At 38.8% G+C, this 26,558-nt stretch overlaps 1 protein-coding gene across 1 annotated transcript in view; it reads right to left on the bottom strand.

Moving 5' to 3' along the window:
• The window catches only part of LOC128740087 (neuropeptides capa receptor), a 115,992-nt gene that overhangs the window by 69,213 nt on the left and 20,221 nt on the right, over nt 1–26,558 (bottom strand). The window contains exons 2-5 of the mRNA XM_053835599.1: nt 26,209–26,359; nt 9,452–9,742; nt 8,895–9,071; nt 8,679–8,750 (exon numbers count right to left, since the gene is read on the bottom strand). Coding sequence (XP_053691574.1) covers nt 8,679–8,750; nt 8,895–9,071; nt 9,452–9,742; nt 26,209–26,359 — 691 coding nt within the window. The remainder of the gene's footprint in view (nt 1–8,678; nt 8,751–8,894; nt 9,072–9,451; nt 9,743–26,208; nt 26,360–26,558) is intronic.

The following is a 26,558-nucleotide window of genomic DNA, read 5'->3' as shown; positions in this document are numbered from 1 at the left end:
GACGCAACATGGCTAAACATAATAATATACCGTATCCTCAGACCCACCCCTCGGGGGAGAGGAACAAAACAGCCAGATAGAAGGAGGTCAACACGGTGAATTACTACCATTTCCGGTAATTGAGTGCCAAACAGAGCTATTCGACTCGTTTGCTTTGAAAAGAAGCTGTGAACATAATTCAGTGCCCTGGTTTTTGTATGCAGAGAGCATAACGCTTGGTTTCCCTTTTTTCCAAACAATAAACTTCAATCGGTGAGTGAGAGAATTTCCGGCCTGTTTGTTTACCGACGGAATGCTGAAGCATAAACTTTGGCAGTAATACTGGATGCCAGATAGATTTAACGGAAGAGTTGATTATGCTTCTGATGGATGTGTGATGCCACGAGGGAATGGAATTGGGATGCCAAGAGGGAACGTGTAACAGGAAGTGTGCATAAAATACGTAACCCATGATGGGATGAAATCCGTAGCCGGGCTCTGTTGCTTATTGCTACATGTATATTAGGGAAATGTTTTGTAACAATTGGCTTGAACCAAAGTGACAGCGAAAAACAAAACAAGTAGCCTAGCCTAGTTATCTTGGCGTTCCTAGTAGACCGATTTTGGGCTTACCCGAAAATACTCAAATTACATTGCTAAGAAGTTAAGCTATGCTCTATGTGTACGAATATTACCAAAATCTAAATAAATATTCTTGGAATCGTTGTTTTCTCTCTTTTTTTTTGCTCCTTCATATAACATTCCAGAAAATAGCGGACATCGAATGTCCCACGTAAAGCAATACGTCGCTCTGCTGTCACCTCCAGCTTGATTAGCCGATAATGGAACCACTGTACCTCTAGTGATGGCGACTCTTTTGATCAATGATAAATCATTTTCCATTTCCGATCTGAGGCGATAGTATCCTTTACACCTTATGATGAAGATTTAGCTTCAAGCAAACTAAGATCCCCGCTGATTTTCTTTTCCACTGTGGCGCTGTGTACTCAGTCAGAACACAATCAATCAGGTACACTGTGTGAGAGTAATATTCATTCGTTTTTCCCCCATTACTGGCCTGGCCACTATTTCGTTGGAACGACCCCACGGGACACTTTACGAGTTTATGCTTTCGAGCTTAAGATTGTGCTGGTCGCTTCCGTATTTATGCTGAAACAAAATACGCAACCTGTTTTTCTCCGGTACGATGTTATCTCTCTGCAGCAGAATAGAAACGGGATCGTGGCAGAGTGCCCGTTTCTTTTGTTAAAAGCACGGTGATAAATTCAGTTTTCAGCAGCGGAAAGAGCTTTTAGAGATCCTAATCCTAACACTATATTGTTGCGAACCAGTTCACCCATGATATATGGCGTAACCCAAGACTGTAACGACATTATCATTCAAATAGTAGCCAATTCAAAACAAATTTGTGTTCGCATTTATCTTTCCTGAAATAAGGCAATTTGCAAGCCGTATCATCATTTACGAATCCTTTTTTCCTTGCAATAAGGCTTTCTTTCGAAAATAGCTCGGATTTCGAAAGGGTTTTGAATTATTCCAAGAAGCGAACCTAATTCTTGTAATTTGGCAAATAGGCTACCATTCATCTTATGTCAATTTAAAAACACTCAGGGAATAAAGCTATCAAAAATGTGGCAACGATCCATTTTTTACTTCGTTGAGTCATCATTTTAACATATGTTTAACTTCATTAGGTATATTTGTTTCATCGTAGTGCGTACAGGTTTAACAAATTTTTCATTAAAAAGCAACCTAAATGATTAAATTTTTGAAGATGCTGGTTCTAATCCACAGCAGTTAAAATAAAACTTGGCAGATTTTGCTGCAATTCTGACATTTTCTGGTACATATATTGAAACAACTGTAGGAATAAGAATTGCAACAACTTTTATGAAACCAATACGTATCCAAAGCCAGACAGTGGGAGTAGACAAATGCTTTTTCCAATACTTTTCTCTACTACTAGGGTGGTTGGCCCTCTTCGTCATAGCTAAATAAAGTCCATACTTTTTTCGAGTTTTTAAAGGTAAAATACTCAATTTTCGACACGAGAAGAATTCTACACTTCGTGCCTGTACATGTACACTCATATATATGTTATCTGTCTACATATTTCTGCAATTACATTTCTTGGTGAAACAGTTTTCGTCATAAGCAAACTTTACTTTGTCATGACCGTCAGTTTTATTAGAATTTTTAGAGGGTTTTATTGTGGTATTAAATATTACCTCTGGTTTTATCATGACATTACGCAATACCAAGATTATACAAGTCAAAAACTACTTAGTTATAAAACACAATAAAACTATGTAAATATAATACACTAAGGCTAGCTTACTGTGGTTGCTTATATTACCATAATAAAACTAGTTTGCTACGTCATATCTTATATATAAAAGAGGAGTGCAAAAAAAGTTCGACCGCGCATCACTAGAGAACGGAGCGTCCGATTTTAGTCATCTTTTTTTATTATGTTTGTTTCCGCCACCGCTATGTTTTTACGGCGAGAAAAATTGGAAAACCTTCTAGAAAGATTGGAAAATTCGAAAAATAAATTTTCCATATAAACCTGCAATAGCTTTACTGCGACCTACTACGATATTATATTCTAGCGTCGTTGTTAGGCAAGCAACTGTGTTAAGCAAAATGACATTTACAATATTTTGATGAAAGCGATTGACGATGGAAACGATGGCATTTTTTTTATTAATACGCCTGGTGGAACTGGTAAGACGTTCCTTATTTCTTTGCTGTTAGCCACTGTCCATTCAAGATCAAAAATTGCATTGGCGGTAGCCTCTTCAGGTTTGTTTTTATACTGGCTTTAAATCCTAGCTCACTTATCTTTTTGCCTCATTGGGGATTGCAGCTACATTGCTGGAAGGTAGTAGAACGGCCCTTTCTGCATTCAGACTGCCGTTGAATCTCCAATTAGGGTACGGCAGGGTATTTTCAACAAGTTCCTAAATTCAACCTATTTGCCTTTTCTTTCGCCAATAAAAACACCTTGCCGACATACAAGTTTAGACTGTAAGAACTCTACGATTTTTTATTCAAAGAACGTTAAAACCACCTGTTCTTCCACTAGAACTAGGCCATAGGCCGAAAAAATAGATGCCATCGCTTAATGGGCTGAAAATACCCTCCCGTGCCCTAACTGAATCAACTGACGAACCGACATGCAACATTACATGGAATTCCGTAATAGCGAAAGTGTTGCAGAGTTGTAAAGTAATCGTCTGGGATGAATGCACCAATGGCACTCAAACGAGCATGAAAGGCACTCGACTGGACGATCTGCGAAATAACTACGACATTTTGGAGGTGCAATGATACTGCTGTCAGGTGATTTCCGACAAACACTTCCAGCTATTCCGTGATCAACGGTAGCGGCTTAAATCGATTCTTGTCTAAAGCTGTCGTGTTTGTGGCGCCATGTGAGGAAGCAGCAGTTGACGACGAACATGCGCGTTGCGTTGCAAAACGGTTTGTCTTCAGAGATTTTCTCGAATCAATTGCATGCGATCGGCACTAGAGAAGTACCAATTGACGCTTCCATTGATCGATTGATTTCATTCTCGCGATTTTGGCAGCGAAAAATAAGGAAGTGGATGATTTGAATTTTGTAATGCAAAATGAAATTCCCGGACAATTTCATAAATTCAATTCAATTGATTGTGTGACTAATCCTGAAGAAGTAACGAAAAATGTAACTTTATGAAAAGGTGATGTAATAAACAACATGATGTGGAATGGTATTTTGTGGCAGTACGAAGTTTGCCGGGTCACCTAGTTTTTTATAAAGTTACTATAAGTAAGGCGTAGCAATACAATAGGCGCACCAATCAAAATTGATTTTATTGCGGTTGCTTGTCAAACTGCAATAGGTCTGTTAGCTTTATAGAGCTATTAAAACGGTAACACCCTGACCAATTAGATTTATTGCTGCTTTTATGACGAATATCGAAGTTCAACACGAAAGTCATTTTTTATGCGAGGCCCCATAGTTGCATATTCTAGTATTTTTTTATAGTCCGCAAACGAAACTTCATCACAGCAAAGTGTGTTGCAGAAAGAAAATGATTATCAGTTGGTTTTCATGCCACTAGAGGCAACTGAAATGATTTTGCTTGAAATCGAGATTGGCTAATCTATATCTATAAAAATGGATTTCTGTCTGTTTATCTGTCTGTCTGTCTGTCCCTATGTTCCTTTCAGAAACGAAAACTACTGAACCGATCTGCGTGAAAATTTGCATGTAGGGGTTTTTGGGACTACGGAAGATTCTCTTGATGGCAAAAGACCCCTCCCGCCATTAAGAGGGGGGGCTCCCATACAAATCTATGCCAATAAAAATGGATTTCTGTCTGCTCTATGTTCCTTATAGAATCGAAAACTATCGAACCGATCGGAGTAAAAATTTGCATATAGGGGTTTTTGGGGCCAGGGAAGGGGGGGGGGCTCCCATACAAATGAAACACAAATTTCTGCATAACTCGAGAATTAATCAAGCAAATGGAACAAAATTTTACATGTGCGTGTTTTTGGAGACAAGAATTTTTTCTATGGTGAATTGAGACCCCTCCCCACTTTAGGAGGGGGGGGCTCCTATACAAATGAAATACAAATTTCCTCATAGCTCCAGAACTAATCAAGCAAATGGAACAAAATTTGGCATGTGGGTGTTTTTGGAGACAAGAATGTTTTCTATGGTGAATTGACACCTCTTCCCGCTTTAGGAGGGGCGGCTCCTATAAAAATGAAGTACAAATTTCGGCATTACTCGAGAAATAATGAAATAAATGGAACCATATTTGGCTTGTGGCTATTTTTGTAGGCATGAATTTTTTCTATGATGAATTAGGACCCCTTACCTTTTTAGGAGGGGGGCTCCCATACAAATGAAATACAAATTTCCTCATAACTCGAGAACTAAGCAAGCAAATGAAACCAAATTTGGCATGTGGGGGGTTTTAGAGGCAGGATTTCTTTTAATGATGGTTTGAGACCCCTCACCCCTGTGGTAGGGGGATAAGGACTCTCATACAAATAAAACAGAAGTTTTTGCGTAACTCAAAAACTAATCGAACTCGAGAAATTTTAGACTCTTTCATAAAACATTAATCAATAACAAGACCACCAAAAACTATCAATAGTAACATTAGATAATTCCGCGAGACGGCCACACGCCATGCCATTGGAAGCGCCGGCCACTGCGGAGAGCAGCCCCCGTAGAGTTCACCTCTATCTAGATTTATTTATTTTTCTAGGTCTACTGACCTCCATTACTTTCATTCAGTTTGGTCACCCCTGCGAAATGGTACGTGAAATGGTACATCCCGCGAAATGGTATTCTGCGAAACTCTATATTCCGCGTTATGGTCAACCGAGAGTTGGTGTTCCGCAAAATGGTATTCGGCGAAATGGTTTGTAATGATGGCGAATATTTAAATGCTATCCGCTTTATTTTATCAAGCTATGCAATGGGGGGAGTGTTTTCTACTTTACTGTGAGGAAAATTTATATATTAAAACACCCATGAACTCCCCAGAAACTTGCAAAACTCAAGATTGTGACAAAGGTCATCCGAGATTCACGATTTATGTACAACACAGTTTAATTTGTGGCAATGCGAAGTTTGTCGGGTCAGCTAGTATATATCTTATATATAAAAATGGATTTCTGTCTGTCTGTCTGTATGTCTGTCGGGATGTTCCTTATAGAATCGAAAACTACTGCACCAATCGGCGTGAAAATTTGCATGTAGAGGTTTTTGGGGCCAGGGAAGCATGTGCAAGTGCAAGCATGTGGGTATCTGGTGACAAGAATTTTTTGACGTAGGACTACGTCTTACGGCAAGTTTTGAGATAGGGTGTCATTCCAAAAAATCTAAAAATGCGAGCGTCACAAAAAATGAAAGGTTTTGAGCGCTAATAGCTCAGCGGTTTTCCGATCGATTTTCAATATTCTTACATCAATCGATCGGATAATCTTCTAAGAATTGACCCAAATGAAGAAAAGTATGGATTCTTGACGTTGAACTATTGAAAAATTGAAAATAATGAACCTATGTTTTACCAGAATTCTCGCTTCGTGATTGGTTGGAAGATTTTTACGATGATCTAAACCTATACCATTTTGATGTCCTTGCTTGGGAAGCACGCCAGAGAGAGTAACAAAGCCCCCTCGTGCCAACAGATTTCTTACGAACGCGATTAAACCTAGTCCAATTTGATGTCTGTGTTAGGGAAGTGTGCCAGAAAAATGACACAAGTTCGTTGTCCCAACAGATCGCAAATTCTTCACTGCGAGACGATTAAACCTCGGCGAATTTGATATCTGTGTTGGAAAAATGTGCTACAACTGTAGTAATCGGTTATAATACGATTCTGTATGAATACGCATGCTGGCCGTTTCATTAGAAGTGTAATGAAAAGACGTGCTGTTGATAAAATAGGATTGAATTGGTAAAATCCCTTCAACGTGGGAAACCATGGATAATAAAAACAATCTTTAATTTCAGTAAGGTAGCAGGAAAGCAATAGTTTGTGTTCTTGATTTTGTTAAATTGTTTTCAAATGCACAATCTTTTGAGAATTGAACGTATGCAATGTTACTACTTTGATAAATGTTACATACAACGCATGTAGCATGTATATATGTTGCATATAGCATGTATACATGAAGAATCGAATGATTACAATAATGAATACATGCTACTATCACTACAAAGAGACTTACGTAGTCCTGCGTCACCTATATATGCGGTCGTGTCTTGTACACAGCCCCTCTGATTTTCTATGGTAAATTGAGAACCCTCCCCTCTTTAGAAGGGGAATTGTGACTCCTCTCCCATTTAAGAGGTGGGGCTTCCATACAAATGATATACAAATTTCCTCATAACTCGAGAACTAATCAATCAAATGAAACTATATTTGGCATGTGGGTGTTTTCGGAAACAAGAATGTTTTCTATGATGAATTAGGACCACTTACCTTTTTAGGAGGGGGGGTCCCATACAAATGAAATACAAATTTTCTCATAACTTTAGAACTAATCAAGCAAATGAAACTAAACTTGGCATTTTGAGAGGCAATTTCTTTTTCTTTGGTGCATTGAGACCTCTCCCCTCTTCAGGAGGTAAAGTATGACCCCTGCCCCCTATAAAACGGGACGCTCCCATACAAATGAATTATGTACAAATTTCCTCATAACTCCAGAACTAATCAACCAAATGGAACCAAATTTGGCATGTGAGGGGTTTTGCAGGCAGGAATTTATGTTATGATGGTTTTAGTCGCCTCACTCCTGTGGTAGGGGGATAAGGACTCTAATACAAATAAAACAGAAATTTTTGCGTAAAAACTAGTCGAACTCCAGAAATTTTAGACTCTTCTATAAAACATTAGTCAAAAACAAGATCACCAAAAACTATCAATTAGGTTTATTTATTTTCATAGGTCTACTGACCTCTATTACTTTCATTCAGTTGGGTCCGAACGAGCGACAGCGAGTAAGGAGAGGATCACCCCTGCGAAATGGTACTTTCCACGAAAACATTTTCCGTGAAATGGTACATCCCGCGTAAGGTTTTTCGCGAAATGGTATTCCGCGAAGCTCTATTTTCCGCGTTATGGTCAACCGAGAATTGGTGTTCCGCAAAACGGTATGCGGCGAAATGTTATATAATCATGGCAACATATTTTAATGCTATCCGCATTATTTTATCAGGCTAAGCAATGGGGGGAGTTGTTTTCTACTTTACTGTGAAGAAAATTTATGTATTAAACCACCCATGAACTCCTTAGAAACTTGCAAAACTCGAGATTGTGACAAAGGTCATCCGAGATTCACGATTTATGAACAACACAGTTTAATTTGTGGTAATACAAAGTTTGTCGGGTCAGCTAGTATATATATATATATAACATTGAATATGCATAAGTGAAAAGCATATAAAAACCAATCACAGAAATGCTGATTTTCTCGTTTTTATGCAATAAAATTGCGACAATCTAGTTCCTCTTTGCCAAAATAATTCGTTGCCTTGAAGATAGAAGCAAAGCATCATGCATCATCATCAATTTCCATTGCATCATCGCAGCCTGATTTAAAAAATTGTTTTATCGCATTAATTGCATATTTCCGTTTTCGCCAGAGCTAATAAAAAGTACTAAAACATAGGATTATTATTATTGTACATTGCAGGGTATTTTTCGAGGATTCATGATTTAAAGCACGTATTTCATCTATATGTGCTATTTGAGTGTTTAAATATTGAGTTATAATTAGTATAATTTGGGTCATAAAAACTTTGTTTCAGCACAATCCATGCTCATCTTAACAAGGCTCATTTCAACATTGCTATTAACACCGTTGCTGATTGTAAACATGTCAAAATCTAGTACTGATAAAATGATACCGAAATAGTCCTTACTGTGAAGAACCTAATTAGCAACCTAATCTCGACACCAAGGGACTGATCGACATTACATTCGGTTGCAATTAACCACATTATCGGGCCATTGCTTTGCGGCCGAACGCACCCGGAACGATTAGTCTCTTAGGGGGTGGAAAAAAGGGACAATAAAATCAAGGCCTCGGGCAGGCCATTATTTTCCGTTGTGCCATTCACATCAATCATAATTTTAATTATGTATTATGACATTTGTACTCACCCAGCATGCGAATTATGGCCTTCCGGGACTGGGAGATGCGAGAGGGTCCGTTAACGGAACCATTCCGCACGCCTAATTGCAAATAGAAACAGAGAAAAAAGAGCAAAGCAGAAAGTTGAAAGTTAACCAAAAGTACGGCACGCTTCGGCAGCCATGTTCAAAGGCATTCATTTCTAATGATATTAAAATCACAACACGATTTCGTCATTCGCCTACCGAGCTCGGCCGTCCGCTGCGTCCGGGACCGGATCTGCATGCCCATCCGGCCGTACAGCACCACCATCACAACCATCGGGATCGCAAAGAACAAACATGTTGACAGTTCCCACAGGGGAATTCCTTCCGGGTTGCTCAGCATGGCACAGAATGCGGAATCCATGATTTTTTCATGGGCTGCGAGGGCGAGTGATTACAAAGTGGAAGCTTTAATTTTCTATTCGATTTGCATGATTGACATAACTGACAAGATAATAAGCGGTAAGTGACGGTATGAAAACCTCTCACTAGAAAATGTCGCTCAATTAACAGTTATTAGATTAATTTGTTGAAATCGCTGCGGGTCCAATACTGAATTTTCCGTTTAACAATTGAAAGTTACGAATTCTAATTTTTGAGTTAACATGATTTAACAAAGTTTACCATAGTTTTAGTTCATCAATTTGCAGTTGCTAAATGCACTTGAAGTACCAAGCGTCTTCTTTTTCTATGTTAATGGAGCTACATTGTATAAGCTTTCATAATAAGGAAAAAAATATCCTTTAAGGAATACTTACTTGGTGGGTACTCGATGTAGTCGATGTCGGTGAACACGGCAAAAGGCACTGCACTGAAGAGGCTAACGATCCACAGCCCGGCAATAATCCGAACTGGGCGCTGCAGGCCGGACATCGTGTACAGATGCAGCGGATGGCAGATGGCCAGAAAACGTTCCATCGAGAAGGCCACTATCGTCAGGACCGACACGTACGTTGATGCTTCGGACAGCAGCGCTCGAAGCTTGCAGAACATTAGTCCCATGTTGTACGGGTACTGGTGCCAGTAGAGGCTGATCTCGTACGGCAATCCTGGAGGTAGAAGTGAAGAAAGGAGTATAAAAGAAGATCCGGGTGAGTTGGGTTCCATGCGAGGAATGTAAATTCTTGAACAATTTTTTTGCTCCTTTTCTGATGTATTGTGCTTTCATTTGTAGCTCAATGAACGTCAAGTGGAAGAAAAATTTCCGGGCAAGAATGTGAAATAGAATTTTCATACAATCCGATGGGTTTAAACAGTCCGTTCACCAGTGATGTGTTTTCAAAGAACATACTAAAATTGACCAGGAAGTAAACCAATTTCATCATGAATAATGGAATCAAATGCAAGAGTTTAGAATGTTTTACTCTAAAATTCAAGTACTCTTCAAATTTCACTGTGTCTTCTCTTGCGACAGCAATTTGAAATACTTATTTTATTATGTCGATAAGCAAAACCATCGAGCATGCAGGACCAACCAGGGCGTGAAAAGAAAATATTTGTCGATAGTTGAGCAAGAAGGAACGACGTTTCTGTTCTGTAGTGCCTCTTGTCAGTGCAGAATCTATACTACCGTCCGCAAAGCGCTACTGGAAAAGCTTCGCCACCCACAATTCAACGCAATGAATAGCACGATCCGTGTCGATTACATTGATTGATATCCGATTTGACGGTTATGTTGAATGCCGCCGGCGAATACCGCTTTCTCCGAATCGCTATAATAAGAGGTATGCATTAATATTACTATTTTATCATGTAACTGTTACCCGAACACCCGGTATTTTCGGTGTTCGGCTAAGCTCGTTCCCGTCGTTTATTTTCGCCCAGTCAATTTATCAACAGTGTCCGGTTCTTCAACTTTCGACGTTCTTGCTGAATGGCGCCCAAGGCACCGAAAATGAGCAAATTATTTCACAGACGCAGATCATATCGAGTTTGTTGTTGAAAATCACTTTTTCGTTTGTCAAAGTCAATTTATTTTATTACACAAAGGAACTCGTTCTGGGTATCGAGATTAGAGTTTAACAGTCAAACAAGCGATAGAAAAATTTACATTTCAATTCTGCGAAACAGCTTATTACTTCCAACGGGATACTTGAAGAAAATTTGTTCCTTCGACTTCGCGACGTTCGTCGTGCTGCGTTTTATCGCCCATCCCGGTTCTGGGGTAATTGGTTGCCGGATGTATGGAAGTTGAAACTTTAACCTTCATAGGAATTTAATATGATGATATAACCATCAATGAAGAGCAAGTCAATTAGATCAGAACAAATTTCCATTACAGAGAAAAATCATAAGGCCGCGATAATTGAAGGAAGCCCTTAAAATGATTGTACGTTATGATAGAAACAAGTGAAAAACAAGATTTACTGAGTATTTCTGAAGAATGCTTTAACTTTTACTGACGATACCCTTTATGCAGTTGTGCACAACGTTCACTGAAACTATTCGCACTGCTGCAGACCACATTTTTTTAAAACTTTCAATGGAGTTTGTTTTTTTACCATTCTTCTTTGGATGCCTTGTGATTATAGCCCAGTTTCTTTAATTGGGTCGCAGTTCTGGTTTAAGTTTCAGTTTTAAACTTAGTTTTTAAATTTTAAAAAGTTTTCTTCTTTTCTGTAATTTTAGGTTCAACTAAAGGGTGTCCCACATCAAATTGCGTCACGGAAGAAACGTTGTGCAAAATTACCTAATTGACCGATCCTTTTCAGACAATAAAATATAACAGCTTTTGGCATATTTATTTCATTCAACTTCAATACCATAACCGTATACTCGCACCTTACGCTTAACTTCACACAAAAAGTTTTGTGCAACATCTCGCTGCAGCTTCTTCTGTGCGGAAACCCACTTTTTCTTCATGCCTTCCTCAGATTTGATCTCCTTAGTATGCTTCCGTAGTGCCTGCATCATAATAGCCCAGTATTTTTCATTAGGCACTCCAGTACATTCTTTGAATAGTGGCACGATGCTAGATCTGGCCAGAATATCGTAGATCCCTCGTGTTGCTTCGACAGCTTCGGAAGCTGCCGGAAGTCCGCCTTAACGATAGACTCATCATCCATGATGAGAGAGTTGAGAATTTTCTAGGTGCTTGCGCAAAATAAATACGCGTTATTGCTTTTCGGGTGACGCCATTTTTTCCAATTTTCGAAAAACTGACCGCGATAAAAAAATACAGTGTGAATAATACACTCCAAACTACTTCTACCCAAATTTTCAAGATTACCCAATGCGTAATTTTCTACAGCGTTTCTTCCATGATGCAATTTGATGTGGGACACCCTTTAAGACGCTCCAAAAACTTCAGACAATAACTTCTAGCAAAAATGTCCTTCTTCATCTACTCTCAGATGTCGGATTTACAATATTTCACAGAATTCTGTTAATCTTTCCGAATTTCAATAATTTTTATTACATTTTAGACTATTTTGTAAAACTGTAGTCAATAACGAAACGATTAATAACTATATATAGTAACATATAACTTATTTCATGGTTGTCCTGATGTTATTTACCATCAACAGGATGCTTAGCATAAAAAGTTAGAAGAGAGTAGTTAATCAATAAACTACAATTTTTTCAACCATTTCTTAGCTTTCTGAATACTTTTTTGACTGACTGTACATATTAATTAACAAACAAGATTCGCGTTACGGATTGAAAAAGTCAACACAAAATTCTATATCCTGGAAGCAATTTGTGAGTACTTAAACGAACTAACTTCTCCTTCTGCCTGTTTTATTGTAAATCTAGCACAGGAGAAAAGATATCCATCACTGCTGTGTACGTCTAACAAACTCGCTGTTTACAGCCCAGTATTATCAGAGAGTCTTCAATTGATGTTTTTCGAATCCTTTAATGAAAGATCATAATAAACATTGAATTTGAGATTTCGCATTAGACTCTTAAGATATGTAAACCAAACTACAAGAAAGCATCAAAATTGTCGGTGGTGGCGAAAATATGCATTTAGAAACTATTTAAGGGGACATAAACGACTAAAAATTTTGAGAAAATCATTTTTTTTTTATTTCAGATTTTGATTCTGCGGTCTTTTCCGCTTATTTGGATACTAATTTTGTAATGACCCGACCACGGGAAGTGGCCGAAAAACGATCTTACACATAAGCATTCCAGTGCAGCGTGGAACAACTTCAGGAGAATAAAACGTCGCTCCTGGAAAACCACAATTTTCAAACTTTATGTACCTTTTTCTCAGAAACTACACAACGTGTTGGAACAAACTTTTTTTTGTAATGTTGGTAGTAGCTTGGCAAAGGCTTTTATAACTTTTGAGTGTCGTAAATAAAACACAGCTTGAGAAAAACGAAAAAGAAGAAGAAAAGATGGTTGAAAAAATAAAATTTTGCCTTCTTTTTCTTTTTTCTCTGGCTGTGTTTCGTTTACAAACCTCAAAAGTTATAAAAGTCTTTGCCAAGCTACTACCAACAAAACAAAAAAAAGTTTGTTCCAATACGTTGTGTAGTTTCTGAGAAAATGGTACATAAAGTTTGAAAATCGTGGTTTTCCAGGAACGGCGGTTTAGGGTAACCAACGTATTTTGGACCCCTTCAGCAGCTGTACATAATTTGGACACTTACAGCAAAATCAAATGGAAGTGTCCAAATTATGTACAGCTGCTGATGGGGTCCAAAATAGGTGCAGCTGATGTTCTAGGCCATTAGAAAATCGCAGCCGGAGAGCGATACAGGACTGACAAATGTTTCATTTGCGAATAAAATCATTTCATAGCGCTTTGAATCAGTAAAATAAATTTTAAGACCATTGTTGTACCATTGCTATTGCCAATGTACATAAATCGTGAATCTCGGATGACCTTTGTCACAATCTCGAGTTTTGCAAGTTTCTGGGGAGTTCATGGGTGTTTTAATATACAAATTTTCCTCACAGTAAAGTAGAAAACAACTCCCCCCATTGCTTAGCCTGATAAAATAAAGCAGATAGCATTTAAATATTCGCCATCATTTCAAACCATTTCGCCGAATTCCATTTTGCGGAACACCAATTCTCAGTTGACCGTAACGCGGAATATAGAGTTTCGCAGAATACCATTTCGCGAAAAACCTTACGAGGGATGTACCATTTCACGGAAAATCTTTTCGTAGAAAGTACCTCGCAGTGGCCGGCGCTTCCGACGGCAGGTCGCCGGCAACACTCGCGGCCTACGGCCGTCTCGCGCTAAATTATCTAATGTTACTATTGATAGTTTTTGGTGGTCTTGTTATTGATTAATGTTTTATGAAAGAGTCTAAAATTTCTCGAGTTCGATTAGTTTTTTATTTACGCTAAAATTTCTGTTTTATTTGTAGGGTAAAGAACTAGTTTTAAGCAGTTTAAGCGGGTCACTGATTGTTTTACCTTATTACAAGCGATGGGTTGACTAAGTGGGGGATATCAGCATACCAATCTTCTTGCTATCTTTAGTTCTTCAAGCTGTTACCATTGGAAGACACTATTGTTGAGCTAAACTTTTGATTTTTCGCTTTAAAAGTTAGAGCGGCGGAACTAATTTTGAACAGACCGAACCCATTTTCACCCGCAAGGTGCTTTTTTAAGCAATCCTGAAATCTGAATTTTTTTACGTCCCCTCAAAAAATCCCTCGAACTTTTCCCCCTATTCAGTAAGTTCGCGTTCCTATCCGCGACCTACTAATCGGCATCTGATGCGTAATCGGCATAGCGTATCGGCATAGATGCGTAAAATGCCATCTGTCTAAATTGTTTATCGGGGCATACACTCACCGCATCGTTCGGCAAACGGTATTCGTCGTCTCTTTTATTCTCTAGTGTTCTTATGGGAAACTGCGAGTTTGACGTCTCACTCGCTGTTCATAAGGATGGTGGGAGAACAAAAGAGGTAAACATATAGCAGTACAAACGATCCGACTCAGAACAGTGTTGCCAAAGCAAATAACATTGAAACACATCGTTGCTTTATTAAATCACTGAGAAAATCTTCGAAAATTATTGAAAAAGCTGTCTTTTGTGTTGTTTTTAATAAAGGAAAATTAATTATGAACATACATTTCTCTTGAAAGTATTGAACCACGTTTTCACCACAGGAGGTTTCAGTTAATTTCAAACTTAAAATTCTTATTTCCAGAACCGAAACAGTGTATTGGCAACACGATAGTTCATCAATTGTGCTGCAGCTGCTGCTAGTGGTGAACAGGTTCCGTCAATTCAGAATTTGTTTTCAGTTTTGTTAGAAAATAATAAAACTTTTGGCTAGTGACAAAGCCTTAGATAATAGAAAAAAAGAGAGTGAATAATATGGTATGTGACAATTGAGTGCTTGACTTTCAGAGTGGTTGTAATCAGTGCTGAAAATTTGATGAATTCGTTAGTAGCGAGGTGGCGATTGCTGAAGAGCAGCTGAAAAATGTACGTTTTTGGACAGCAATTTTTAATTCATCATATTTCTTGTCGGAAACCCAGTAAATTGTGTTTGTGTGAATCAAATTTATGGTTAAGTGATTTGTGAAGATGATCCTATCAAAAGATTTTGAAAATATGAATAAAAAAGTGCATTTTCGGATCATTTATGTTCAACTGATTAAAATAGGTAACACTGCTTAACTCGTTCCTTACCCTATGAGAGTCCTTATCCCCCTACCACAGGGGTGAGGGCTCTAACCATCATTAAAAAATTCCTTCCTCTAAAACCCCCCATATGCAAAATTTAGTTGCATTTGCTTGATTACTTCTCGAGTTACGAGGAAATTTGTATTTCATTTGTATGGTAGCCCCCCCCCCACTAAAAAAGGGAGAGGGGTCCTAATTCATCAAAGAAAAAATTCATGCCTCCAAAACCACCCACATGCCAAGTATGGTTCCATTTCCTTAATTAGTTTTCGAATTATGGGGAAATTTGTATTTCATTTGTATAGGAGCCCCCCTCCTAAAGTGGGGAGGGGTCTTAATTCAACGTAGAAAAAATTCTTGTCTCCAGAAACACCCACATGTAAAATTTTGTTCCATTTGCTTGATTAGTTCTCGAGTTATGCAGAAATTTGTGTTTCATTTGTTTGGGAGCCCCCCCCCCCCTTAGTGGGGGAGGGGTCTCTAACCATCATCAGAACCTTTCCTGGCCTCAAAAACCCCTACATGCAAATTTTTATGCCGATCGGTTCAGTAGTTTTCGATTCTATAAGGAACATACGGACAGACAGACAGACGGAAATCCATTTTTATAGGTATAGATGTTGCCAGGAAGAGGCCGTAGACTCCGAGGCAGACCACGCATCCGGTGGATGTGTGCTGTCGAAGACGATGCACGTTCAGCTGGTGTTCGTGGGGATTGGAGAACGGCAGCCCAGGACCGACGGTACTGGAGGATCATAATTCGTTCGGCGCAGGATCGGTAACTGACCGTTGCCACTAAAGTAAAGTAAAGTAAAGTTAGTAAGGGTATGTTGCTGCTTCGTCATAAGTGCTTATTCCCGTCCTATCCAACACAAATTATTGAAAATATCAGCGATTTTTATGACACTCAATGCAAAATTAGTTATTCCCTAACATTTTTCATTCTTTCCTAGCAGCCAAATTTCCTACGTTTTTTCGTGCGACGAAGAAGAAAATGTCGACTAATCGTTTCAATTTCTGTCATTCATATATGAAAATAACTCACGCAACGCATTGTTGTTATTCTGCAGCCAGGAAAACTTGCATAACCTACAGAAATTTGGCAGAATAACATTTGTCATGCTGTCCTACACAAATACACGCGCGCTAGCTTCGTAAACATTATTGTGATTTTTAGTTCGGACGATGAAAAATTTTGATGGACGGATTTTAAAACGATACGACGAATTTAAGGTGAAGGTCGTCAGAGTCCAGTTGCTTTATTACTGATTTCAGTACTTGTTGCCACAATCGTTTTGTTGAGAATAGAGTTGCTAGTAGTAGGTAATAATCTGTTATGAACAATTATAAAACGTAGAATCGCGTATCTATTTTTGCTGTTGAACTAGATCCGACAGTAATTCGTAAACAACATATAATGTTGTTTTCGGTGAAGTTTATTATCAGTGAGTTTTATAAGTATATTATCGACACTCGACGACCTTTAATTTAAAAGTGAAAATAATTGGCCAATTTTATGCTCAAATGTTTACGTTGGCATCACTCCATATAAACGTCCGTTTCCTTGGCAACGTACAACAACGACGGTCGCGGATTCGGAATTGCAATCGAAACGAAGCAAAGTTATTCCTATCAATTGAAGTAAACAATTTGGGCAAAATGATTATAATATCTCTCTAAATAACTGTTCGGGTTGTAAATTAAAGTCTTTTGTACCTCCAGTTAAGTTTCGCGAGTGATTTGACGACTAAAATGGCTGAAAAAAATTATTGAAAAACCGACGGCGAAAAAGTAAAAATATAGTGATGAATATTAATTGGTCACTAATCTCAGTATTTAGTGTAATTATTGACCGAAAAAGTAATAGAACTTATAGAATACAATGTTTAGTGCTTCGAGTCCAGTTGAACTAATTGTATATTTATATGATGGTTTCCCGAGTCTATGGGAGCATGTTGGTATACTGAAGAAGGGAAGGGTGATATTCGGTGCCATGCTAACTGTCAAATGGACTGACGACCTTGTCATTAAGATATAAAGTCAGTTGCGTAATTTCAATCAAATGCTTTATTAATTGTTTTTAGTGAATTCAAAGGTCACGGATCGGAAGGTAAGAGTGTTTGAGTCAAATCAGCAGCAGAGTTTTTGGAGTATTCATTAAATCCTCCTAAGAAATGATGAAAATTAGAATGGCTTTCCTTACTACGACAGGAATTAGAAATAAACCCTAAAACGAAGACGAATCGATTCGGATTTTTAGCATTTTGAATAAAGCACTTTAGACTAACACACAAAATTTGTTTTCATGTGAGAACGTTTTCCTCTAATACTGTATGACACTGACCATTTAAAAAATCATTTGAAAACTGTATGGATTGGTGCTCGGAGATTATCCAAAAAAAAAAAAATAAAATATAACATTAAATTATCTTGTATTTGACTCGATTTTTAAATATTCGAATGTATAATAATGGAAAACATTTGAACATAAAAGTCACTTTAAGTTAACCGTTTCAAATAATTAAAAAAAACTTAAAGCAAGCACCTGTAACAAAAGTAATGAGTAATAAGTAATGAAAGTTTCGTAAAAAATACAACATTTATTCTGAATATGAAAAGCAGTGGGACGCAAAGGACATTATATGTAATGTTTTTAGTGCAATATGGTCATACTTCCATCAGCTAAGTTTGTATCAATTGTCATTTCTGCTGTTCGCTTTCTGAGACAAAGAAGCAGGGCAGTAAAACGAAAGACTTGGTGCCATTTTTGCAGCCATTAGTGTACTCTTGCGACCTTGCCGTTAAGCTGAAAGTATTATATTGTTGATATATGACGGACAATAAAGAAGTAATACCGCGAAGGAAGAGCATTCGCCTAATTGAAAAGGATTGTGCTTGTTTCCACAATTTAAGTATTATTACTCTCCAACAGCAGTTCACATAAATTTCCCATTATTAAATTCCTCTATGAATTTATTATCGCCACAAGAACGGCACGGTATAACAATGAACCGAAACAGTAAACTTTTTGGCGAGAACCAAAGTAACAGCCGCTCAATATCGGTGAATGATGGAAGTTTCGTCCCTCTGTATGGACGATCTCTAAAAACGGTCAACATTTTTTATAATTTGATGTTTGCTTTCATTGAAACAGTTTTTTATTTTTAATCAATTCTTATTTTTTAATAAATTGTGATTTAACAAAGAAGTTTGATCATATTACTTTCTTCACTGTACCGGTAGCAATCAGTCATAAATAATCACTGATTTATTTTCCCTTCCGCAGCCGTTACAGTGGTTAAAGGATTACATATGTATCAGTATTCAACACAAAAATCAACAATTCACTGCAATTGTACGCATCTGCTGTTTTCAATGAATGGAACACTCCGGCACACGTTGAAAAGAAAAACCCAAATTCCGTCACTCAATTTACCACCTGGTGTTCATTTGAGCCATCAATTCAACTCGTAACTCCTGCTCTTCAGTATAGCACTTACTGACACCAGCATCGCAATGAAATCGCAGACACAGTAAAAAAAATTCTGAAGAAAAAAAACAAACTACATCGGTTTCAGAGATAGATTGTTAAAACCTTAGCTTAAACCATTTTTACGGTGTAAGTGGCACTCTTTTGGGCGTGTATGGACGACAATTTGGCAAAACCGATTACACACAAGCCGTGACTTGACTGACGTTCACTACCATCCATCGGTGTGTACTTTTCCGGCATCGAGTGCTATTGCTTGTCGGTCGGTGGAATTTCCCGCCACGATGGCAACCGCTCTTCCTGTCTCACCTGATGACGTGCTGGTAGCTGGTGCTTTCGTGCTTTATGTTTCCTTTTTTTTGGCGGTGTAGTAGGTACGTACATCAAAAAAGTTTTCCTTTCACCGGAAGGATCTGCTGTCTGTCATAATGGAGAATTTATGTGCGAAATTTTAATTTGATGAATTTGCACTGACAACACTAGAAGTTGCAGCTTCTATTCAAATTTTACGAAACCGGTGCACAACTTTCTGAGTGAAGCAATTGAATCTAGTTGAGCAAAGAGTAATTATTCCACAATCAAAATGCTGGTTTTACGCATATTTTAATGGAGGTTGGTTCAATCTGAAAACCTAGTAAACAAGGTACTAAAATTAATTTCAAGTGCGCTTTACAGAAGTTTGCACGAGTGGTTTGTAGATAATTTATTTTAATGTAACCGGTAGAATTGTAGACTGAGCAATACTCAGTGATGCTTGCCACTCGTGTGGAATACAATTTGCCTTTTAATGTAGGCTTCATGCTGTGCAGTTGAAAACTAAATCGTATTGTGACTGTCACATACTTATCTTCTCCCCATACCTACCATTATATCTACAGCCTCAGGATAAAAAACCGAAAACCGCTGGTCAATAGGCCGTTGGATTTAGGGATCTGGCTGCAGTCGCCTCCACAGACGTCGGGATGTCGACGGCAGATAAACAATAATAAAGAAAAGAATCAACCCAAATCCACTTAACGATTCATTCATTCCTTCCTTACATGGCACAGCATCACGTCAAGTCAGATAGATGATGTGATTGTGCGTTGACTTCAAGATGCTGGTTTAACAAATGAGCAATTATATGTTCGAGTCTACTCGAACTTCTTGCAGCAAAGAAATACAAACGGATATTTGAAGAGTGGTTAAATCCCAGTAAATTGGTATAGCTGACATTTATTCTACGAACCTCAATTAGAAAGTTAATTTCTAGACTGAAACTGTAGCCTTTTGTGGAAGAGGTACAAGAGATGTAAATAAAAAATGTCATTAAACTAGGCACCAAATATCCTGCAACGAAAACCCAGAGGAGACCAATCAAATTGAAACGTTCGTTAGCAACAAAACACCGACAAGAAAACCGTTCCATTGTGTGTTCTATTTTATCGTCAGGCAGGATACTTACACATGAACAAACGGCAAAGCACACCAGCCAGTCCAAAAGGACAGTCCGAAAAGATATTGGTTGAATTTAAAGGCATTCTTCTGCCGTACACCATCTTCGTGTTGCCCCCAACCAGCAGCATCCGGCATGCTGGACATCCAATCCGTATATAATACCCACAAACAAACCACACGGCAAATTTACCGTTCTTTGAAATTTGTCATTTCAATTCAGTCAGCTCAAGCGGACTCTGTTGTCCTTTTATCGGGAGCCCCGGACAGCGCAAACGAGGTAAATAATAATTCAATATGAAGTTCAACACATCTGCCGGCTTCCTTCCTGTTCCGTTCGTTCCCACCACAACACAACCCTCCCACCACAACAACAAACTTCGGAAGACAACAAAGGAATCGTCATTCGTCTGCAGCATGCCGGTGCTGTCCAGAAGAATGAGTATTTATGTTAATAAAACCTAACCTCATCTCGCAAACTTGGCCATGGGAAATGGTCCCATATTATAAAACAGATGTACAACACCAGCGGAAGCGGAGCGGCGTTGTATCACAGCTGTTTCAACGTCTATCCTCAATTTTGGAAAATCATATTATGGGTAAGGTTCAGCTTTGTCAACAAGTGTCCCCCGGGAGGTTTTCCCTCGGGTAAATCGGGCATGTGGTTGAGTTATCGCATTAAAAGAAATTGGAAATAAATAGATTCATATTAAAACAATTAAACATCCAATTATAAAATTGTTTTAAGGAGTCATTACCGAAGAAATCAGCATATTTTTATTTTATATTTGAAAAATATTAATGCTCCGAATTATTCCAGCGTGGAACAAACTCGACGCAATAAAATAAAGCCTGGCTAAATGTTAATTTGGGCGCATACCCAAGAAACCTTTCGAGTTTGGTCATAAAAACTATCATAAAAGTGTTACAAAACCTTCATTGTTACTTGGGTAGCACAATCTATAACTCGGGACTGGAGTGTTGCCAGTTGAAGATGTGACTCAATCAGTATGTTTCTTCCACTTTGAACTCATTCATTTAGCACTGTTGACTGTTCTCTCCCTCGTTTCGGCTAAGGCGTTGTTTGACAATTGCCTAAAACTTTGTATAATGGGTCGAACCTCGGAACAATCTGGAGGGTTCATCTCTTTTGGCACGAAATCGGTATCAATAGCTACATACCACTCTAGTACTTTAGAGTAGTGACTGCTAGCTAAATCATGCAAGAATATAACGTTACCCTTATGTTTACGAATGAATGGCAAAATCCGATCCCCCGGTACATCGCCATTTGTCTATGACTAAAATCTAAACGTCAAAAGCACTGAGCGGGAAATCACTTCATAGAAATTCTATAGAGTTTTGTAGGGACGAACATAACCTCGCTTCTTTGACGTCTATCGGTGGTTTGTTTACATAGACTTAGAAGGCTCAGTCTTTAGTCCACAGCTACATATTCCTTACCAGACCAAGGCCTTCTATGCGAAATCATCAGCAAACACGAGCTTATACCTGCCTGAAATATCGTCACGATCAGTTGTAATGTAAAATTTTTGACCGCGAAGCTTGAAATCCATTTTCACGTAGGTTTCATCGTTCATCATAATACATCCATTGAATTTCGTCAAAACTTTCTCTTTACAAACGCTTTACGATACGTCGTTCGAGTTACATTTTGTACTGCTCCACAATGTGGTGGATTATTTTGACGAAACTTGCACCAGCTGTTCTTCAGAAACATGTAAACAAAGTTATGCCAAATTGCTATAGTTCCTACCACAAGAGGCGTGCCGTTGACAAACGAGGGGCATCCATATTTACTTTTAGCCAGGTTTTAGTTTCCATCTTCAGAATTCATTTCGTCGGCATTTTGATAGAAGTTCTATCATAGAACACAATGGCATTCCGGGGGCAATTTAGGATCGAACGATCTTACTTACTTATTTTTCCGACGATAATACGGTGGGCCGAATTTAGGAGTTGTTTCCACGCTTCTCTTGGGCTGGCACTTTCCAGTCGCCCCTAACACCCACTGTTCTACCATCCTCGTAAACAGTGCTCATACAACGTGTACGGGGTCTGCGTCGAAGTCGTTGACCGCTGTCGGGTTATCTACTGAATATTGTTGTCGATGGTCTCTCATCCGACATCTTTACTACGTGGCCAGTCCACTGTAGTCTGTCGTGTATTAATTGCATCACAATATCCACATGGTAAATTTCGTGGTTCATGCGCCTACGCCACACTCCATCTCCAGGATTTTACACTCAAAAACACCAAGAGCTCGTCGGTCACTCTCTTTCAACGTGTACACTTCGTGGCCGTAGAGCACCAGCGGGAAAATTAGCATCTTATAGAGCGCGAGTTGCAGGCTACGTAATCCGTAGAAGGCCCTGTTGGCAGCCGCTATCCGCCATTATGCTTCACGGCTTACATCGTTGTCACATGTCACTACCGTACCCAGGTAAACATATTCGTCGACTACTTCAAAAGTATTACCATCTACCACTGCGGCAGATCCAACACCCGAAGAACTACCACGTTCTTTACCAGCCACCATATACTTCATTTGGTAGAGTTTCTGACAACCCCTTTCCTCGCAGCTTACTCTTTGAGATGCGTGTATTCCTGTGGCGTGCGCCTATTCCACAGATCTAAGGTTAACACCGATGATATCGATGTCATTCGCGAACCCTAGGAGCATGTGAGATTTCGTGATTATGGTACCGCTTCTTTGTAATGTAATGTTAAATAGTTAAATAGAACGTTCTGCTGCTCAGAGTTCGGTAAAATTTACGATAATTTACCGAACTCGGTACTTTTTTTTAAGTGTGTATGTCTGTTCTTTCTGAAAATATAACACTTGTTTATATTACAAGCGCTCAGCGTAAAATGGTGTCGAAAGAAGAGCAGAAAAGCAATTGTTGCCGCCGGTCGCAATGAAAATCCGGATATCTCATTAAGAAAACTTGCCAAAAAGCTCGGATTTCCTCCAAGCACTGTTCACAGTGTTTTAAAATCGTTCGATACTCGCTGGCAACAGCTAGGAAGAACGGAAGTGGAACAAAAACGAATTTGAGGAACCACCACAAGGATGTGAAGGTAAAACAAATATTACGGTCTCCTCCGTAATCTTTCTGTGCGTACCATTGCTCGTAAAATAAAAATGTCGCCGACATTCGTGCACACTTCTAAGCAACGACAAGACATGAAGTATTTCAAGGTGAGGACTGTGTCAAACCGTAATGATAAGCAAAATACGACGGCCAAAACACGCGCGTAAGGTTTATCGCGAATATTTAACGAAGTTTCCATGCGTTATAATGGACGATAAAACGTATGTCCTAGAAAGACTTTAAGTTGCTTCCTGGTATGTCTTTTTACACTGCCATGAAACGGAATGGCGTTGCAGAGCATTTTAGGACAAAGAAGAAAGCCAAGTTCCCCAAACAATATTTAGTATGGCAGACCATATGCAGCTGTGGTCGTGCAAGCAAAAGTTACATCACTACGGGAACGGGTAACAAGGAAACATATCGTGCAGAATGCCTGCAGAAACGATTGTTACCGTTACTACACAGCCATGATGTACCCTCGCTGTTTTGGTCTGATTTGGCATCCTGTCACTACGCCAAAGATGTTTTGGAATGGTATGATGCTCATGGAGTCCATATTGTACCGAAGGAGGCGAATTCACCTAACTGTCCAGAGTTACGCCCCATCGAGCGGTATTGGGTTTTGGTGAAGAGAGAGCTGTCCCAGCCAGGGGCCGACAACGTCACCTTCAATTGCATAGCGTCACTCAACAATGAAGCAGTGAAGCTTCGGTTTCAACAGAAGCAGCACCGCTTCAGTTTTAAACTGGCTTCAGTCAGCGTCAGCGAAACGGGTTTCACTTCATCATGACTATCAATTTCAACTTTTCATTTATACTTTTCTATCAAATATTCAGAAGAAGGTCAGCAACTTTGAACGCAAATCAATTGAATTTGAGTAACATTTCCTACAATGCAACGCATATTAAAGTTGACCTAGTCAATGTTGACAAATCGTACCTGACTTTCTACCGTCGTCAATTGAAACAGCAACCAACTTCAACTGAAGCTTGCTTGAACCGTTCCGTTTAACAAATGAAGCAAGTCTCTTCATGTATGAAGCGAAGGTAAGAGAAAGTCCATTTCATTTATTTGTTTCAACGATGCCGGCCCTGGTCCCAGCACAAACAAGAAGCAACAACTATAGATAAATTTCGAAAATCTTGGACAAACCCAGCTAAATTGGTTACCAACAAATCTGCACTGATCCTCATGGCAAGGGTAAACTTCAAAGTTCGCCAATTTTTCATGCAGACCAAACTAGTATTGTTAATTTGTTTTATAATTATTAACGATATACACATAAATGATAAAAAATTGTTTCATGCATTAAACTTCTAGTAGATTTGTTTTATTGCAAAATTGAGGTGTCCAGATTTTGTCGCGAACGAGCCTTATACGAGTTAATGCTAACTGGGATGTTTCCTTCTGTGTTGTTAAAAATACAATGAAACGTGGAAGGCTCTACGTCTTTTAGGCGTCTGCAAGGCACTGAACCGAAACGACAAACAAAACCCGGTGGCCAAAACCCGCGCCAGGAAGATGTACTATATGTGGCTGACGATGCCGAGATGCGTCGTGGTAGACGACGAGACTAACATCAATAACGCCAAACCACCGAACTCGCCGCGACCGCCCTAATAAGAAGTTTTGAGCCATCATGAAGGCCAGACTGTGTAAAGCACCTAAGGCGTTGGAGAACAAGCCGGTTTTGAAGAAACAGTGGTAAAAGCAGGCATCAAAACAATCCCTCCGTAATTAATGGTACCAATGAATGGCACGGCATGAACGCTCAGTTATAGACAAGAAATCCGATGAAGCAGTAAAATAGAATGCTGTAGTTTATTCCCTGAAAGTTTGAAAAAAAGCCGACTTAAAATTATAGTTTTGAGATAGTTTTTGTGTGTTTTACTTTTTTCGAGTACAGTATTTAAATAAAGACATACCCTTCGGGTAGGAATAGATGTGCATTAGAAAAGACGAAAAATTAAAAACCAGCAGGAATCATATGGAGCACACTTATTATGTCACTAGGTCGTTCCGTTTTGCAGATACGCGACTTAAACCGGCTCATAATTCGAGTCAATTCTTGTTGAACCTGAACCCAAATAACCAAAGATTCGCTGATATCCCTGGAACCATTTGGGAACTGGCGGAGGACAATTTCTAAGCCCGCTATTCAATCCCGCGATACACTAATAATAAAGCATGTTTTATAGTACAAAAACGAGCATTATTAATTATTTTATTGCTTTCTACCACGAATTAGATTCGTAAAATCAATCCTGAATGTTCCGCATAACTTTATAAACGAGAATGTACTACAGCGACTATAGACTACATAGGCGTCAAAGCACTCAAAAAGCGCAAAATGTTGTATCAAAACGGATAGTCCCATTGATTCAAAATTTGACCGATTTTGAGAGCATTGACGCGTCTGTAGTATATAGTCTCTGTAATCCCTACAACATGGTGTATTTAAAAAAATGCTTTGTGCATTATTCCAATGATTTGCAGCTCGAGTTCGTCGATACAGAATGCGCATATAACCGCGGTTATTATAACATATAATAACCGCGCATCAGATGCGGTCTGGTGCAGAATGTGCCACGAATATGATCTCGTACCACATACGAATAATAATAATAACAACATTTGCGGTATCGACGAATATTTTTAGGAAATTTAATATAATTTTTTTCTAAAAGGATATGACATTGTGTTCTCAGTGATTTGTTCAACCTCAACCAACACTGACTGAGTTTTAAACTAACTCAGACTTTAGTTTTAAATAATGAGAAGTTTTATCTAACTTGCGTTCTGCTCTAATCATTGTCAACATAACGTAGCGTGCGTCGACAATCAATCAATCAATCAATTGACTTACCCAGCAGCAGCAGAATCAAGTCCGATACGGCCAAACTAAACAGATAGTAGTTCGTAGCGGTATGCATCGATGGATGACGAATGATCACCAAACACACAATCAAATTACCGATGACTCCAGTGACCAGGATTCCCACAAACAGGATTGTTACCTACGGAGGAAGATAAAAGAAAAGAGTTAAAGATGATTAATGCAACAGGTACGGCCTTCCGGCCGTTTTTTTTTTTGGACCGAAATATAAATCTCAAAACTTTTGACTCAAAAGCACTGAACGGGCATAGAAATTCGATAGAACGGCCATTGTTGTTTGGGGTCCATCAATATAGGGGTCATCTTATATGTGAGAGTGT

Source organism: Sabethes cyaneus, chromosome 3 (assembly GCF_943734655.1).
Source record: "Sabethes cyaneus chromosome 3, idSabCyanKW18_F2, whole genome shotgun sequence".
NCBI classification, from domain to species: Eukaryota; Metazoa; Arthropoda; class Insecta; order Diptera; family Culicidae; genus Sabethes; species Sabethes cyaneus.
This window is presented reverse-complemented; position numbering and strand designations above follow the sequence as displayed.